This window comes from Ceratotherium simum, chromosome 7, assembly GCF_057802395.1.
Source record: "Ceratotherium simum simum isolate JZ-2026a chromosome 7, ASM5780239v1, whole genome shotgun sequence".
NCBI classification, from domain to species: domain Eukaryota; kingdom Metazoa; phylum Chordata; class Mammalia; order Perissodactyla; family Rhinocerotidae; genus Ceratotherium; species Ceratotherium simum.
The window spans coordinates 23,684,816-23,703,564 of record NC_141906.1 but is presented as its reverse complement, the minus strand read 5'-3'; the positions used below and the strand labels follow the sequence as shown (position 1 = coordinate 23,703,564).

The 18,749-nt window shown below is 39.8% G+C and overlaps 1 protein-coding gene and 2 pseudogenes across 1 annotated transcript; 1 reads left to right on the top strand and 2 right to left on the bottom strand.

Moving 5' to 3' along the window:
* The first annotated feature begins 558 nt into the window (after nt 1-558).
* On the top strand, nt 559-1,842 carry LOC101393669 (olfactory receptor 56B34-like; annotated as a pseudogene).
* A 2,915-nt stretch (nt 1,843-4,757) lies between these two features.
* LOC101393927 (olfactory receptor 52B2-like) lies at nt 4,758-5,867 on the bottom strand (annotated as a pseudogene).
* Nucleotides 5,868-9,573: 3,706 nt separating this feature from the next.
* Nucleotides 9,574-14,022, bottom strand: LOC101394176 (olfactory receptor 52B2-like). Its single transcript, XM_087433972.1, has 2 exons — nt 13,100-14,022; nt 9,574-9,655 (listed from the first exon to the last, which is right to left on the bottom strand). Exons 1-2 carry the CDS (start codon nt 14,020-14,022, stop codon nt 9,574-9,576), a joined length of 1,005 nt encoding a protein of 334 aa, XP_087290098.1.
* Between the last annotated feature and the right edge of the window lie 4,727 nt (nt 14,023-18,749).

The following is an 18,749-nucleotide window of genomic DNA, read 5'->3' as shown; positions in this document are numbered from 1 at the left end:
AGAACACTAAGATTTTAGTCCCAGCTCATTCATCATTTAAAATTCTAAACTCAGATAAATCATTTAACTTCTATGAACCTCAATTTCCTCAAATTCGAAAAAGGCCTTTCAAAGGTGTTTTTGTGAGAACACCTAAACCGTATACAAAACAAAACCGTTAACGATAATTCTTGTTTGACGTCTTGTTCTTCCCTAGAAAACCTCCAAGAAGAGATATATCTGTTCTGTCCTTAGTGTTTGCCTCCTGAGAGGTAACCCTGTTCATGATTGTGTCTCCTGCTTTTTTGTCCACGTCCTCTTGCTCCATGTAAAAAAAAACACCATTGACTGACATGGAGCCAGTAACTGATTCCCCTCTAATTCTCTTTGTTTCTGCTGTAATCTTCCTTTTAGAGTCTATTTTGGCCATCTCAGCTGCTTTTTAAGAACATTTTCCAGAGACATGGGGGAATATCATGATCAAACGGACTATGAGCGAGTCATATCTTTAAATTAAATCTGAATCTCAGCTGAACACTTAACCAAGCTTCCTTCTTGTTTCCCTTTATCTACAGACAGACGCTAAGGATTAGGATGTCCCAAGATATGGATAGCTCCCAATGTCTAACCAATAGCTCAAGACTTCAAGTGTCTAAGTTCATCCTGATGGGACTCCCAGGCATTCATGAGTGGCAACACTGGCTCTCCTTGCCCCTGGCTCTGATCTACCTCTTAGGTCTTGGTGCCAATCCCCTCATCTTGATCACCATTCACCATGAGCTTAACCTGCACCCGCCCACGTATCAGTTCCTTAGTATCCTGGCTGTAGTGGACATTGGCTTGGCTACTACCATCATGCCTAAGATTCTGGCCATCTTTTGGTTTGATGCCAAGGCCATCAGCCTCACTGAATGCTTTGCTCAAATCTATGCTGTTCACTGTTTTATTAGCATGGAGTCAGGCATCTTCCTCTGCATGGCTTGTGGATAGATATGTAGCCATCACCACCCACTTCAATACTCCTCTGTAGTTACTGAAGCTTTTGTGGTCAAAACCATAGTATTGGGGCCGGCCCCATGGCTTAGCAGTTAAGTGCGCGCGCATCGCTACTGGCGGCCCAGGTTCGGATCCTGGGCGTGCACCGACGCACCGCTTGTCCGGCCATGCTGAGGCCATGTCCCACAAACAGCAACTAGAAGGATGTGCAGCTATGACATACAACTATCTACTGGGGCTTTGGGGGAAAAATAAGGAGGCGGATTGGCAATAGATGTTAGCTCAGAGCTGGTCTTCCTCAGCAAAAAAAAAGAGGAGGATTAGCATGGATGTTAGCAAAAAAAAAAAAACCATAGTATTCATGGTGTTTAGGAATGTCCTATTGATCATCCCAGTGCCTGTACTGGCTGCCCAGAGACACTACTGCTCCAGGATGAAATTGAACTCTGCATGTGCTCTAACCCAGGGGTCACTGGCTTGGCCTGTGATGACATCACCATTAATAGGTTTTATCAGTTGTCTTTGGCTTGGGTCCTTGATGGAGGTGACATGGCTCTAGTCTTTATTTCCTATGTTCTGATCTTTCACTCCATGCTGAGACTGAACTCTACTGAGGCAATAGTCAAGGTTCTGAGCACCTGCAGTTCACATCTCATCCTCATCTTCTTCTTCTACACAACCATTATTGTAGTGTCTATAGCCCACTTGGGAGGAAAAACAGTTCCAATCTTCCCTGTTCTTCTTAATGTGCTTAACATTGTCATCCCTTCAACCCTTAAACCCATGGTATATGCTCTTAGAGCCCGGGAGCTCAGAGTGGGCTTCCAGAGGGTGCTTGAGTTAGATGAGAATATGTCCCAGAAGTGACACAAACTTAAAGAATGAGATATGAGGTACTGCAAAAGAGCACAGGTTTTGAAACCCAACAGATGCAGGTTGGAATCTGATTTCTCTCATTCATTAGCTAAATATAATTTGTTAGATCCAGATGTTTGGTTTATCAAACACAGACTTTAGAGAAGCTATTGTAAAGATATTCAAAGAATTAAAGAGAACCATGCTTAAAGAATGAAAGAAAAATATGAGGACAATGACTCCACAAGCAGAGAATTTATTGAGATAGAAACTACATAAAAGAATCAAATGGAATTTCTGGGGTTGAAAAGTATGATAACTGAAAAAGAAACTCACCAGAGAGGTTCAACAGCAGATCTGAGATGGCAGAGGAAAGAATCAGTGAACTTGCAAATAAATCAATAGAAAGTACATAGTCTGAAGAACTAAAAGAAAAAAGATTAAGGAAAAATGAACAGAGACTCAGAAACCTATGATACAGTATCAAAAATACCAACATATAAGCCAGCCCTAATGGCCTACCAGTTAAAGTTTGGCACACTCTGCTTTGGTGGCCCAGGTTCAGTTCCTGGGCACGGAACCACACCACTTGTTTGTCAGTAGCCTGCTGTGGCAGCAGCTCACACAGAAGAACCAGAAGAACTTACAACTATACACAACTATGTAGTGGGGATTTGGGGGCAGGGAGAAGAAAAAAGGAGGAAGATTGGCAACAGATGTTAGCTTAGGGTGAATCTTCCCCTGCACAAAGAAAAAAAAAAAAACCAGCATATGTGTAATGAAACTCTGAGAAGGAGAAGAGAAAGCAAGAAAGGGGTAGAAAAATATGTTTAAGAAATGTTGGTTTAAAATATTTGAAGGAAAATCATTAATCTACATATCAAAGAAGTTAAAAAGCGTCCCAGCTAGGATAAAAACAGAGATCTTCATCTACGTATACAAGAGTCAATCTACTAAAGACAAAAATCTTGAAAGCAGCAAAAGAAAAATACCTCATCACAAACATGCATTACAATTAATAATGACTTCTCATCAGAAATAACAGAGGCCAGAAGGGAGTGGAATGACATATTCTAAGTTCTTGAAGTTCTTGGTGTCGACCAAGAATTCTATATCCAACAAAATTATCTCTCAAAAATGAAGACAAAATGAAAACAATTGTAGACAGAAAAAAAAACTGAGAAAATTCATTGTCAGCAGACTTGCCTTACAAGAAATACAGTCAAGTATCACTTAACATCAGGGATACTTTCTGAGAAATACGTCATTAGGCAATTTCGTCATTGTGCAAACATGATAGAGTGTACTTACACAAACCTAGACGGTATAGCCTACTACACACCTAAGCTATATGGTACTAATCTGAAGGGACCACCATTGTATGTGTGGTCCATCATTGACCGAAACATCATTATGTGGTGCATGACTGTACTAAAGAAAATCATTCTCGAGGAAAGGAAATAGCACCAGACAGCATATTGAATCCATAGGAAGAAATGAAGAGCATTAAAAATGGTAAATATAAAAGACTATATAGATATATTTTTTCTCTTTTTCTCTCAAAATTTCTTTAAAATACATAAGATTATATGGAGCAATAATAATAACACTGTGTTGGTGGGTTTATAATACATATAGATATAATATATTTATATGACAGTAATAACAAAGAAGGAGGGGGCAATGTACATGTATTGGAACAAAGTTCTTATATTTTATCAGAATTAAGTTTGTATTCATCTAAAGTGAATTGTGATTTTAAAAAAAGAGATGCATCCATAAAGCAATATCTAATAAAATAACTAAAACATAGTTTAAAACTCAACAGAGGAATTAAAATAGTACACTGAAAATATTTATTTCATGCAAAATAAGTGAGATAGTAGTAAAAGAGTAATAGAGGAACAAAAAACAATGAAACCTGAGACACACAAAAAGCAAAAAGAAAAATGGCAGATATAAATCCAAACATACAAACAATAACATCACATATGCATGGAATAAACACTCCAATCAAAAGTACTTTGAAAAATACAATTTGAAAGAAAAAGAAAGTAAAAATATGAGCTATGCAAACAAAAATCATAGGAGTGGTGGAGTGACTATATTAATATCAGATAAAATCAACTTTAAGACAGGTAATACTTCTAGAGTCATTTAATAATGCTGAAAGGGTCAATACCTTAGAAAGATATATCAATTATAAATGTATAGGCAGCTATCAATACAGCCCCAAAATGTATGAAGTAAAATCTGACATAATTGAGAAAAGAAACAGACAGCTCAACAATAATAGTTGGGCATTTTAATATGCCACACTCAATAACTGATAGAATAACTAGACAGAATAACAGCAAGAATATGGAAGGCTTGAACAACACTATCAACCAACTTAATCTAATTGACATTTATAGAACACTCCACCCAATGACAGCAGAATGCATTTCTTTTCAAGTACGCTTGGCTATTCTCCTGGATATATCATATATTACATGTTGAAACAAGTCTCAACAAATTTTAAAAGATTGCAATCATACAAAATATGTTTTCTGATCCCAACAGAATTAAAATAGAAATTCACAACAAAAAGAAATTTGAAAAGCCCCCAAATGTTTAATGTTTAGAAACTCATATATATCAAATCTAAAATGTCTCCCTCAGGCAACAAACGTCATATTAGAATTATAGCTAAACATTAATTTAACAATCTGGTCCTAACTTACTTTTCCATCAGTATCTCAACTGATATTAGCTTATTATCTCAGTGTTATAGCTAACACTGAAAGCCCACTAAATGCTGAGCAATATACCAAGTAGTTTACATATTTAATTTAATCCTTACAAAGACCTTTGAGCAGAGAGGTACAAGTAGTTCCATTTTACAGAGTAAGACTAAATTTCTAAATGTGGGAATTTGCCCATGATCAAAAATCAGAAAGTAAGGGAGCTAGGATTTGAATTCAGATGCACTTTATTTCAAAGCCCATGTGCTTTCTGCTGCAACACACTATAGTGCCTAAACTTGGGAACTTGGTTGATAAGTTCTCTTTTCTCCCGCTAGTAAGAGAAAACTATGAAGGAACCATGAACTTTCTCAAGACTTCCCCACAATAGATAACATGTGAGCCATACTGTCCCTGATTTGCTTGGTCTTTGCTCCGTAGATGATGGGATTAAGCATGGGGGGAATTAACACATAGAGATTTGCCATAAGAATGTGGACATGGTGAGGGATATTCTTGCCAAAGCGATGGGTCAGGAAAGTGAAAAAGGATGGGATGAAGAAGAGGAGAATGACTCCAATGTGAGAACCACAGGTGTTGAGAGCCTTGTGCCGGGCATCCTTGGAAGGAAGTCTAAATGCAGCTTGCAGGATCAAAGTGTAGGAAATACCAATGAGTGCAACATCTACCAAAACTGATGCCATTGGCACTGAGAAGCCATACCAGATGTTGACAGTGATGTCAGCACAGGCCAATCTGGCCACCCCAATGTGTTCACAGGATGAGTGGGGGATGATATTCGTCCGACAGTACGGCAGCCTCTTCAACAGGAATATGATAGAGAAAATAGTCCCAATGCTTCGTCCCCAGATTGCCAGGGTCATTTTTACAATTGCTGTAGAAGTTAAGATGGCTGTGTAACTCAAGGGAGTACAAATGGCCACATAGCAGTCAAATGCCATGGCCAGCAGGATTTCTGACTCAGCCACAAGGCAACATGATGAAAAACATCTGAGCGATACAGGCATCAAAGGTAATCTCTCCAGCATGGAACCAGAAGATAGGTAGGGCCTTTGGCACTGTGGTGGTGGACAGCAAGATGTCAGTGCCAACCAGCATGGATAGGAGACATACATGGGTTCATGGAGAGTGCGTTCATTGAGGACAACAAGGATGAGGTCTCCATTTCCCAAGACTCCAGTGATGTACATGAGGAAGAAGGGGATGGAAACCCAAGTGGCAGTTCTCCAGTCCTGGGATGCCAAGTAGGATGAACACGGTGGGGTGAAAGTTGGTGAGGTTAGCACCAAACATGCCTGCTTTGGAGTCTTTCTATGAAGACTAGAGAAAGCGAGAGTCAGTGGGCAGAACCAGCTGTAAGTTTCACTGAAAGTTGGACATTAGATAATGAAATCAATCACTAATGCCTTGACTTAGAGTAAATAATGTTATGCTTTCACATCCTACATTATCTTTGCAAACATAAATGTAAACATAGGTTCCTGAACAGAACTCAGCAATATCTAGAATCTGTACATACCTCGCCATTCTCACTAACATGCTCCTACTCCGGCTTTGGTCATCCTTCACCTGTTCTGTTGCAATAGCATCCTCACTAATCTGGTCTCCCCATCTCCCAGCTTCCCATCCTCAACCACTCCATATCCATCAGCTGTGTTGCAACCTTGGTGGTATGCCCCAAACAAAAATCTTGTTGTGTTTTCTCTTACAACTCTTATATAATGATTTATTGTTTACAAGATAAAGCCCAAACTTCTCAAGCATGCAAAGCCTTCACAATCCTGCTGTTAGTCTCTTCTCTAGCTTTAATCCCCTTTAGGCACTCTAACAAAGCTAAATCAGACCATGATCCATTCTCCACACAAAATCTGAGTTTTCCAACCTTCGTGACTTTGCTCAAGCTTTTCTCTTAATCTGGACATACTTTTCTACCTTTGGTGTTTGTTAAACTCCTATAGATCTTCCAGTTCACAGCTTCAATACTTATCATCTGGGAAGCCTTCCCCAGGTTCAAATTCAGGGTTTCCAACTCTCTGATTACTGACAAAAAGCAAAATTTTCACATCTCATAAATTTAGCCTTATCTGTGAAAATAATCTATTCATGCTTGTCTTGCAAGGATTAAATTAAATCGTTCCTGTCAACTGCCAAGTATAGTACCTGGCATAGAAACCCTAAATAAATGCTAGTTATTGTTATTCAGTGGTCAGTACAACTTAATAAGGGGCCCATAAACTAACATATTTGGAATTTAAAATGTAATAAAGTAGCATTTCAATTTAGTGGAGAAAGGAAGGCCTACTCAATTAATGGCATTGGGATATTGGACAATATTATTTTTGTTAGAGAATAAAATTAGCTCCCATCTCACTCAGTAAACAAATAGAAATTCCAGATAAACTAAAGATGTACATTTAAAAAATAAAACTACAAAAATATTGAAAATTAAAATAAAGGTCTTAGAAGAAAACATAGGAAAATATTTTGGAGATTGGAAGATCTTCTTAAAACAAGAAAACCATATTTCATAGACAGTAACAATTGAACGATGTAATTATGCAAAAATGTAGTCATGGATAAATAAAAAGTCTAGGAGAAAAACTTACAAAGCATGTAATGGACTAAAGGTTAAGATCCTTAAATACTAAAAGTTGGTATAAATTAATAAGGAAAAATTAGAAAATCTACAAAGAATCAAAGTAGGCAACTCACACTACAAGAAAAATAAATGGTCAATATACATGTGAACAGATGCTCAAAATTTAAAGAAATGAAAATCAGTATCATATTAAAATATTGTCAGATTGGAAAACATAAGAAAAACAATTAGCCCCCAGTGCTGGTGGCACAACATGAGAACATATAGATATATTTATAAGAATACTCATTGCAACACTGTTGCAATAGTAAAAGAAAAGTATATTACAACTTCAATATCCATCAATAGGGCAATAAATAAATTATGGTACATATATTAAAATGGAATGTTTTGTTTCCATTTTTAAAATAGGAGTATTCACCATGGCATATAGTTAAGTGAAAAAGCAAAACGAAGATTAAAATGGATAAAATAATTCTTTTTTTCTCTCTATGTATCAGTTAGGACACTTTACATTATAAGCAACAGAAAATCCAACCCCATTTTGGCTTGAGCACAAACGGGAATTTTTTTTTCTTTTGCTCCTGAAACGGAAAAGTATGTTTCTGCTATCAGGTTTATCTAAAGATTTAAGACGTCATCAGGGGCTCTATTTCTCCGTGACTCTCAGCTCTGCCCTCCAGGTGTTGACTTTGCTGGGGCCAGGCCTAAGGTGAGACGAGTGAGGCACTTACCTCAGGTACCAAATGTAAGAGTATACCCAAAAAAATCTGTAAACAAGATAAATAATATTTTAATACAATCTTTTTTAATCAAAATTAATGCAAAATATGCACCATGAACAAAATATCAAAATTTTAGATAAAGATAGGATTGACAATACTGTATTGAGTCATATTTGAGCCCAAGGCAAAAGGAAAAATGAGTCCCTATTTACATGTCTTCATGTGTTTTTAATGATTAAATTTTTCCATAATTTTGTTTTGAAATATTATTTATGTTTCTTCCATTAAAGCCAGTAAAATTATAATAAATTCTAATTTTCTTATAAATAATATATTTAAACTTAAACTAATGTTGTGAGTTTTAATATACCTATTTTTCAATGATTCACTATTTTTTAAATCACTTTAATATTCTGGAAAAACATTAATCCTAGTTCCACCCTTGCATAGCAAAAAATGTCCGCAGTAGTTCAAGATGTCAAGATGTATACACCAAGTAGTGTGTGTGACACTACATTATCCAGAGGATCTCAGGAGATCTTGTCTGAATCAACAGTTTATTGGAACAGGAAAACCTAAAAATCCCAGGAACCAAACATTTATTCCCTTCCAGAAACTTATCCCAGTTCAAGAGAAAGTTCTTCCCTCACATGCGAAAGAAGCTGCCAGATGCATATTCTGAAGGGAAATAGGACAGTATTTGTACCTTATCTGCAGGAATCCCTTGAGTGAGGACAGACCTTCCACTCCATTATGTCTTTAGGGAGCATCTGGTTTAATTAGACAGAAGCAGATCCCAGCAGTCTCCAGAGATCACTGACTCAGGAACAAGAGAGGGTGGATAATTTAACTATGTCCTACCTGCAGCAGTCTATACAAACTGCATCTGCTAATGACTCCATATTTCTGGCTAACATATGGATACAGAGTGGATTTGGGTTGTTGCTACTCAATACATAGACCATTCAAATCCTGCTTATACCTGCTAGACCTCAATGTACATAGAAACCTGTGGAGACATAGAAGAAATAGTAGGTCAGAAATAGCTAAGTGGTGTGTGTGTGTGTGTGTGTGTGCAAATGATTTTCAGTCATAAAATTAGACAATGTTTAACAGTGAAGGGTCCAGAGGTCAACCACTTCACCAAATTTCAAATATTTCAATCTATAAATATACGTATTGAACTCTATCTAGATGCCGGAACTATAATGATGAATAAGACATATTCTCTGCCTCACAGAACTCAAGTTCTGGTGGTTTGATAGAGTAATTAATATTCAGTTGAAACCATAATTGTCATTGCTGTGGAAGCCCAGAGGATAAGATGGTCACCTCTGACTTGGGGGGATCGGCAAAGACTTCAAAGAGGAGTTGACATCAGGACTCTACCATTTGCCAGCTGTGTGGTCTTGATTATTTATCCTGTCTGAGTTTTGGATGCCCCTATGTACATAACAGAGATTGCCACAGTACTATCTCATGAGGTTATACAAGGATTACATGAGTTAATGCAGCAGAGCACTTAACCTGGCTCCTAGCATAGAAAAGCTATGAAATTACCTAGCTACTAAACATTAGCTATTGTTGTAATTATTATTATCATTAATATTATTATATTATATATCAGTGTATTACTATATGGTGGTGTGTGTTGAGATACTGATGGAAAAGTAAGTTAGGACCAGATTGTTAAATTAATGTTTAGCTTAGAAATTACTCTGTAGTCCTGTGATTTCCAAACTGTGACTGACAGAACACTAGGTAATTTTAGAGATGTAAATTGATGGGCTATCAAAAAATTATATGGACATAGATACAAATATCTATGGTCACATAAGTGTGAGAAACTGCAAACTGTGAACTCGAGCCTTCTCTTGGACAGACATGTGCATGATTCACACAGTGTCAGCATTTTTCATGCTTATTTGACCATGGAACTTTTTATAAAACGTCCATTCTGATGTCTGATATCTATTTCTACAGAATATTCTGTGGAAAACACATCTGTAAGTAATGGAGAATACTCAAAAGTGCTTGACAGAAAGTAGTATGACTGGTTCTGCATTTTAGAATACTTAACTTAGAGCCAACTTATAGTTTAGGTTACAGTGTAAAATATTGAAAACATTGAAATCAATTTAAAAACTAATGTATTATCTGAGGCGAAAGATAATAAGGGACATGAGTAATTGGTAGAGGCAATATTAAAAAGAAAACTAACAATACTAATAACATTAATGAAGTATTTCTCAGATACTTACTATGAGCTAAGGATTGTGTTAAGTGCTATATACATCGTTCATTTCATTTAATCTTCTCAACAACCCTATGAGATACTCTTGCTATCCTCATTTTACAGATGAAAAAATTGAGGACTAAAAATGATAAATAAATTTCACAAGTTCACACAGCTGGGAAACAGTGGGGACAGGACTTGAATCCTGATAAGATTCCAAATACTGTCCAGATAACCATTTAGTGGTACAATCAACATGAGTAACAACCAACAACTTCTTGAGGAGCAGGCTGGACAGGAAGAAGTTGAGAAATTCCTCAAGGTTTCCAGCTCAGTGAAGTTGATGGGATCATCATAATCTAGTTCCCAAGAAAAGGAACAAAAACAGGAAGAAAAGCTAGCATGAGTGGGAGTTCTGTATTGTGGAGGAGATATCCAGTTGATAGGTTGATTTATGCATTTAAAACTCAAAAGAGAGTTCTAGGATGGAGGGAGAGATGTGGGACTCACTAGTGTTGGTGGTGGTCGAGGAAATGAGTGTACATGACCTTTTTGGGAAAAGTGTGAAAGAATGAGAGTCAAGACTCTGAACTCCTAGAGACGACTCCAAATTTGCTAACCTGGACATGAACAATGTGCTATAATTCCTGATACTGGGGATGGTCAGAAGACAGGTAGAAGAGAAAATCAAGAGTACCCTGCTTCCTCCCACTCTTGTCTATTTCCTAGTCTCTGAGATATAGCAAAGGTGTGAGAAGTAAGAGGCACTGCAATCAGCAGTTTATTTGCCCCACAATGCCAAATTGCCTTTAAGAGGAACTGATTTACTAGTCATTAGCTTTGTAATTTAGCTGATCATTTCAGTGTATCAGAGAGATGCATGTTCTAACTTTAAGGAGTAATTATGTTCTCATGCGTTCTACAAACATTTATTACGTGCCAGGCATTTTGTAGTGCACTGAGAATTCAAATATGAATGACACACACTCTTCTGATTTCAAGGAGTTTGCAGTCACTTGGGGATACAAACGAACAACCCACTACAATTCATTGTATACATTTGGAGACTCGTAGAAGATGCAACACTTATGCAAAGATAGGAGCCTCGGATTGCCTGGCAAAAGCTGGTAAGACTTCCCAGGGAAGGCAGTTCTTGAACTGAAATTTGAAGAATGAAGAGGAGTTTTCCAGATGGCTAAAGGGCATGAACGGCTGTTTTTCAAAAACACCTGCCATTGTAGAAGTGAGTGGGGAGCTACTTGAGTCTGTATAAAGAATCAATGCACATTTCGAAATTGAAAAAAACTGGAGCCCCTTCAGATGTTAAATATAAAATTATTTTTGGGCCGGCCCCGTGGCTTAGCAGTTGAGTGCATGCGATCTGCTACTGGCGGCCCAGGTTCGGATCCTGGGTGTGCACCGACACACCGCTTCTCCGGCCATGCTGCGGCCACGTCCCACATACAGCAACTAGAAGGATGTGCAACTATGACATACAACTATTACTGGGGCTTTGGGGGAAAAAAAAAAAGGAGGAGGATTGGCAATAGATGTTAGCTCAGAGCCGGTCTTCCTCAGCAAAAAGAGGAGGATTAGCACGAATGTTAGCTCAGGGCTGATCTTCCTCACACACAAAAAAAAAAAAATTATTTTTATCCATTTATTCATAACTGACTTCATGTGGTGTTCAGCTCCTTGTGTTTCAGGAGTATATCTTATCTACTGAGGATACCAAATGCTCACGTCAGAGGCATGTACACTTAGTTATTATTTCTTGGTTGTGGGGTGTCTTGAAATGAGTACAGCCATGTTTGGCTGTTCCATTAACCTACAGCCACCAACACAAAAAGAAATATAAGAGCTACTGTACACGTGGTGAGAACTGCCCCTTCTCCCATGGAGATAGTTGCAATGTGTAAAAATTTCAAGGCCCTTCGGGCGCCGCAGCCTGGGGCAGACTGGCCATCCGTGCCCGGCTGGGATGATAACCAGGGTAAACAATACACGTACACAACTGCCAGGCTGGGATGATAGCCAGGAGGCTCAGTGCACATATGCCACTGATAACCATTTATGCATGGGAACACTGAATGCTTGCTCTGTAAAAGCTCCATAATTGCTTACTCTGGGAATTATTGATACTATAAAAAACTGCTGGAGACTGAGTCCTGGTGAGAGTTCCACCTGTGGAAGGGACACCTTGCCCAGGACATGTGATCCCCACCCAGCCATGTAGATTGAAAGGACTCTCCCAGAAGTGGGCCACGGATGTTGTGAGTAATTGATTTGTTGTGAAGTAATTGATTTGTTGTGAATAATTGATCTGATGTGTTCTCTTTTCGGTCAACCTGGTGTTTCTCTTTCTGGTTGATTTGTGTCATTTCCCTTCAGTCGATGTGAATGTTTTCCCCTTCCAGTCAATGTGGATGTTTTCCCGTTCCATCCAGAGGGATGTTTTTCCCTCTCATTATATGATCTATTCAAATCTGCTGCTATCTCAGTCGATGTGGATGTTTTCCCTTTCCAGTCGAGGTGATGTCTTTCCCTCTTAATATTTGACCTATTTGGATCTGTTTGCAGACTATCACATTTACTATCCTCTATATAATAAAATATACCTTCAGTCCATTTGTTTGGAGTGGAAAATTTCTTTTACATCTCTGATCGAATCCCCCAAACCTCTCATAAAATGGGGAAGGGATGTGAGCCAAGATGAGGCTAGAGAAAACAAAGAAACAGGAGAGGGATGCAAAGAGGAAGAACCAGAAGAGAAAAAAAGAAGAGAAAAGTTGGAGGAGGGAGAGGATGAAGAAGAAGGAAAAGAGGAAGAAAAGGAAAAGCCATCTCGGTCCAGGAAATCTCTGCATTTCACACTTAGTTTCCTTGATAAAGCTTGGAGTAGGGATTCATGGGGAGTCATCAGCTCAGAAACGAAGCACAGCACCAAGCCTTGATGTCAAAAAACCAGTGTGCTACCCCCTCTCGGATCTGTTTTGTCTTCACACCATAGACAATGGGGTTGAGCATTGGTGGCACCACCACATAAAGATTGGCCAGCAGGATATGGACATGTTGAGGAAAGTTATGTCCAAAGCGGTGGGTCAATAATGTAAAGAAGGATGGAACATAAAACATGAGGATGACACAGAGGTGAGAGCCACAAGTGCTGAGGGCCTTGTGCTGGGCATGCTGAGAGGGCAAACGAAAGACTGCTCGGAGGATCAGTGAGTAAGACACAGCGATGAGGATCACATCCAAGATGACCGTGACAATGGGCACTGAGAACCCATACCAGATGTTAATGGTAATGTCAGCACAGGCTAAGCGGGCCACTCCAATATGCTCGCAGTAGGAATGAGGGATGATGTTGGTCTGGCAGAAGGGCAGTCGCTTCAGCAAGAAGATCACTGGAAAGATGATGCAGAAGCTTCGGGTGACAATAGCCAGAGCAATCCTTCCCACAATAGGCCATGTTAGCACTGTCGTATAATGCAAGGGGGCACAGATGGCCACAAAGCGGTCAAAGGCCATGGCTAATAGGATGGCTGATTCCACCACAAATATCATGTGGACAAAGAAAACTTGGGTGACACAGGCATCAAAGGCAATGTCATGGGCATGGAGCCAAAAGATGGTTAGGGCCTTGGGTACAGTAGTGGTGGAGAGGAGGATGTCCGTGATGGCCAGCATGGAGAGGAAGAAGTACATGGGCTCATGAAGGTTGCGTTCTGTGATGATGACCATTATCAGGATGCTGTTCCCCAGGACTGCAGTGATATACATGATGCAGAGGGGAATTGACAGCCAAACGTGATAAGCCTCCAACCCAGGGATGCCAAGTAGGACAAAAACTGCAGGGTGGAAGATGGTAAGGTTGGCATGAGTCATGATGCACTTTAAGGTCCTCTCTAGCATGATTTAGGAGCTGATGAGTCTGCTGAAAGTGATAGGAACAGAAAGCATCTCTGAGTATGTGCAGAGATCACAAAAGATAGCATGGATTTCTAAACTGTGGGACTCTCCAGGGGAAAGTCCTTTCAGAGAATGCACATTTGGGTGTAGGAATGACTTCCTGGCCTTTGGTGCCTCATTTGCATGTAGCGCTTCTGTGGCAATTGTGCTTCCAGAACCAAGAGAGGCTTCACCCTGCCTCCAATCACCCTGCCCCCAAAGTTTGGCCCACCTTACCTTTCTGATCCCATTCTACCATTGCCACACAAGCAGAATTTGCCCCCTTACCTGTGCTGTTCTTGTTTCTTCCCCCAAGATTTTGCTCCTTCCATGTTTACCCGAATTTCCCTTCCATTCCACCTCTGCTTACTCAAATTTTAACTTTAAAATATCTCCTTAGGACACACCACTTTGCAATGGCCCATTTTGTAACAATATATCTCCTTCCTGAAGATCTATTGGCTAAACTATATCTCAACTTGATCATATTTAATCATATTAAATTTATCCAGCTATGACCTTGAATATTTCATACGAGACTTAGTACTTGTGGCTTCCTGTGCATGGAAGTGGAGCACCAAGTGGAAATCCAGAAGGAGACTAGGGGATATATTTCTCAACTCTGACCCAGATTCAAATCTTCCTTAAAGGCAGTGAGGACTGGGACATCCAATAAAATTGAGAGGGGCCATATTCATTCACCTGCTCCTCATGAACTTCTCATGCTCCTCCTCAAACAGTCCCATACAAGCGGCCCTTGATTGTGTCTGGCTCTCCTTATCCTTAAGAGCCCCCAAGAAATCTATTCGGAATACAGGGAATCAATACATTCCCCTCTGTCTCCACTAATATAACCTTCCTTCTCACACTACTTGTTCCTTAACCCTCAAAAAGATTCAGGTTTCTTTGCAGCTAAGAATGGTAAAGCATAGGGCCCTTCTAGCCTGAGCTCTTCCCATCACTCAGGTAAGATCTGTTTCCTTCTGAAGCTCTGGACTATCTGTCAGTTATTAGGATGAGGGAAAAGATGAGTGATTAAGAATCTGGAAAGGAACATGGAGAAGAGGGACCATGGAGACAATCAGGAGTATAGATAAATAAATACTAGATGGATCTACTGATATTGGTATTCGGAGGGCCCCAGGGAGGAAGGCATCTCAAGGAATGAAAGCACCAGTTTATGAATCCATCCCACTGCCTCTATGCAGATGCACTTGCAGAACATTATGGGCTGTGAGGAGGGAGCAACAGGTCTCCAGCTGGGTACAAAGAAGGGAACAGGGCCAGATTCAGACAAGTTAGGGCCCCAGGTTGACTAATAATTTGACATCCTTTAAGCTAGAATATTTTAAATATTCATTCAACTTCTATTTAGAGGAGAGGCTGAACTTTGCAGGGATAAGCAGAGAAGAGGGGCCACAGGTAGCATTGCTCTGCTTCTGCTCTAAAGCACTGGCTCCAAATTTATTTAAACAAAAGCTCCACCAGAAAAAAAAATCATTTTCCTTAGATGGAAATTTACTGGAAATTTTTCTCACCACTTCTCCCAACCCCATTAGTTATTAAGAAATCCCTTTTCAATAAGGATACCTGATATAAATCCTCGTAAAAACAACTCTGGCTCTCTGCTTACAATTCCAATGATGTTTTATAACCTCAATAGTGAGATACCAAAGGCAGAGTTGAGAGAGGGGCAGTGAGGCCTGGATGGCTGTTAATCAGGTTCTGGAAAGGAGGTTACCGGCTATGTGAAGAAGGGCTTTCATTTCATTCAAGGCTCCATCTCAGCCCTGCTGAGGGTTCTCAGGAGGAGAGTTCTAGGCTCATTTAGAAAAGAGGTGAAACAAGAGGAAAGTCACAGGCACAAAGAGGCACATCCAAAGTCTCACAGAAAGTACCTCCCAGAGCCCTGAAAAATAAAAGCAAGGAAAAAAGAGCCGGAATGATAGAGAAGGGGCAAGGAGCCATGCTGAGTTGGTAAGAACACGGTGCAGTAGGTGAAGACATTGAGTTCTGGAGCTAGACTTCCTGGGTTAATTTCCCAGTTCTCCATGACTAGCTGGATGATCTTGGGCAGTTACTTTACTTCTGCATGCCTCTGTCTTTTAATTTGTAAGATTTGGATAACAATAAACTCCATGAGGTAATTAAGAGGATTAAATGAGTCAATTCATACAAAATACTCAGAAGAGTGGGTTATTATTATTGTTGTTATTATTATTATTTATAAACGTTTTTCGTTATCGTCCTATTGTATTTTTTCTAATAGGCAAAGCACCTTAATGAACATTCAGCAACATTAAAGTCTCATTCTTCATCCAAATATGACCAAAAGGAATTCCTTTTCCAGGAGTAAAGAAGATGGAAAGGGATAAGAGAAGTGCCCAAGGACAGAAAAATAGCCTGAGAACAGATCTCTCAGATGGACCTGGCATATCAGAACCAAGACCTGAGGGCTTTGAGTGGTGCACCAGGCAGGTCCACCAGTGATGGACCTAGCTTGGGTCAGAAGTACCTGGCAGGCTTCCCTCAAATGCTCTGAAAAACACCCATCTGTCTCAGCAGAAACAAAGAAAGATTATCTCCACCATTTACAGAATCCCCAGGGACATGGCAGAGTGGTGGGAGTCATAGCTTCAGCTCTAGAACCAAGGAGAGTTCATCTCTAGAATCACAGGGAAGATTCAATCCAGGCTAAGGAGAAATGGAGCCACTTCTTCCCTGCAGCGCCTGACCAGACTCTGCTCTCTCTTTTTCTTCCTGTGAGTCCCATCCAGCTCTATTTGTTGGTTATGCCCATTCCCTCTTCAGAGGTTATGTAAAGGCCTTTCATGTCTTTATGCAATCTTAATTTTGGAAGACTCTCCTAGCATCAGTATAACGTATTAAAATGTAGACACAGTATTATGTTAAGTGAAGTAAGCCAGAAGGAGAAAGACAAACACTGTATGATCTCACTCATATGTGGAATATAAACCAACACATGGACAGAGAAAACTGCATTGTAGTTACCAGGGGATATGGGGGTGGGGGTGGGGGGTGGGCACAAGAGGTGAAGGGAGACATATATATGGTGATGGACAAACAATAATGTACAACCCAAAATTTCACAATGTTAAAAACTATTAAAACATCAATAAAAAAATAAAATAAAATAAAATAAAATGTACCCACAAACCACATCAGAAAAACTGCTAGATAGCTATACAGGGGTTGACGCAGTTACTTTTTTGCCTAGCTGTATTACTTAGACATTTATTTAAACAAGCATTAATTTCATTTTGCCATTTTCCTTGTACATGTGCTTCAGATCTCGTCTTTTTCACCACTCTTAGGTTCTTTAAAATGCAGAGGCTCCACACACTGAAGCCACGTCTCTAATAAATAAAACAGCCTGCCCCTCTCCCCAGATTATAACGGTGGGCTCTGTTTGCAGCATAATATATAGAAGGATTAGTTGTGAGATGTGTCACAAGAAATTTGTTTCTAATAATATATAAGGTATCAAAATTTGTAAATGATTTACCCTTTTAATAAATTGGAGGGGCCGGCCTGGTGGCGCAGCGGTTAACTGTGCGCACTCCGCTTCCGTGGCCCAAGGGTTCACAAGTTCAGATCCCGGGCTCACACAGACAAACGGCTTGTCAAGCCATGCTGTGGCTGCATCCTATATAAAGTAGAGGAAGATGGGCATGGATGTTAGCCCAGGGCCAATCTTCCTCGGCAAAAGAGGAGGATTGGCATTGGATGTTAGCTCAGGGCTGATCTTCGTCACAAAAAATAAAAAATAAATAAATTGGAGCAAATTCAGGTTTATACACTTAATAACTCCACTCTTGCTCACATGTACTTAAAGCCAGCATGTAAAATGTTTTAATAATCTAAAGCCAGTGTTATCTGTGCTTCAGAGGGACTGTGATACCCTTAACAGTGACTCACATTTTTTAATAAATAAACATCTCAAGAAAAATTTCCACCTACCCATTTGTTTTACTACCTATAAACATTTTGGAGATTTTGTCAAAATTTGAGTAGCGTATGGTGGTGTGTCATGTGTAAATACCATCTGCCATATTCTTGTGATGTGATGGCAAAAACATGGAGAGCCCCAGCTCCAAGGCACAACCTCTTCTTCTCCCAATCTCTATACCTGTTCTGCAAAATGCAGGATGGGAGACAGAATAAGGAGAATTTTTCCAGTTTAGACACACCTGACACCCAGATTACCGAGAGAAAGTTTCCTCGAGAGTCCTCGCTGTGGGACTGGAGAGTTCACAGCACTAAGCACAGAGTCTGGCACAGTGGAAGTACTTAGGAAATACTTGTTCAAGTGAACCATGGAATTAGTGAATGAATCTTTTACCAGTAGCTTTGTTTGTTGTGTTAAGGTGGTGATCAAAACCTGCACCATTTTCATCAGTAGCCCCCACTGATAGCCCCTCTCCTGGTACAGTCTGATTCTGACTGCTCTATGAACTGCACTCAAACATTTTATCAAGAAGTGTCTCTTCCTTCACGTTCTGTTGGTGCTGTTCCTGATGCCCCTCTGCATTCCCACTCCTGTCACTAACCAATGTCTCCCTCCTAGTCTCACTGACATATCCCCCAATGCCCATACTCCCCACCCTGTGCTCTATCATGCTGCAATCCCTCTCTCATCCTTT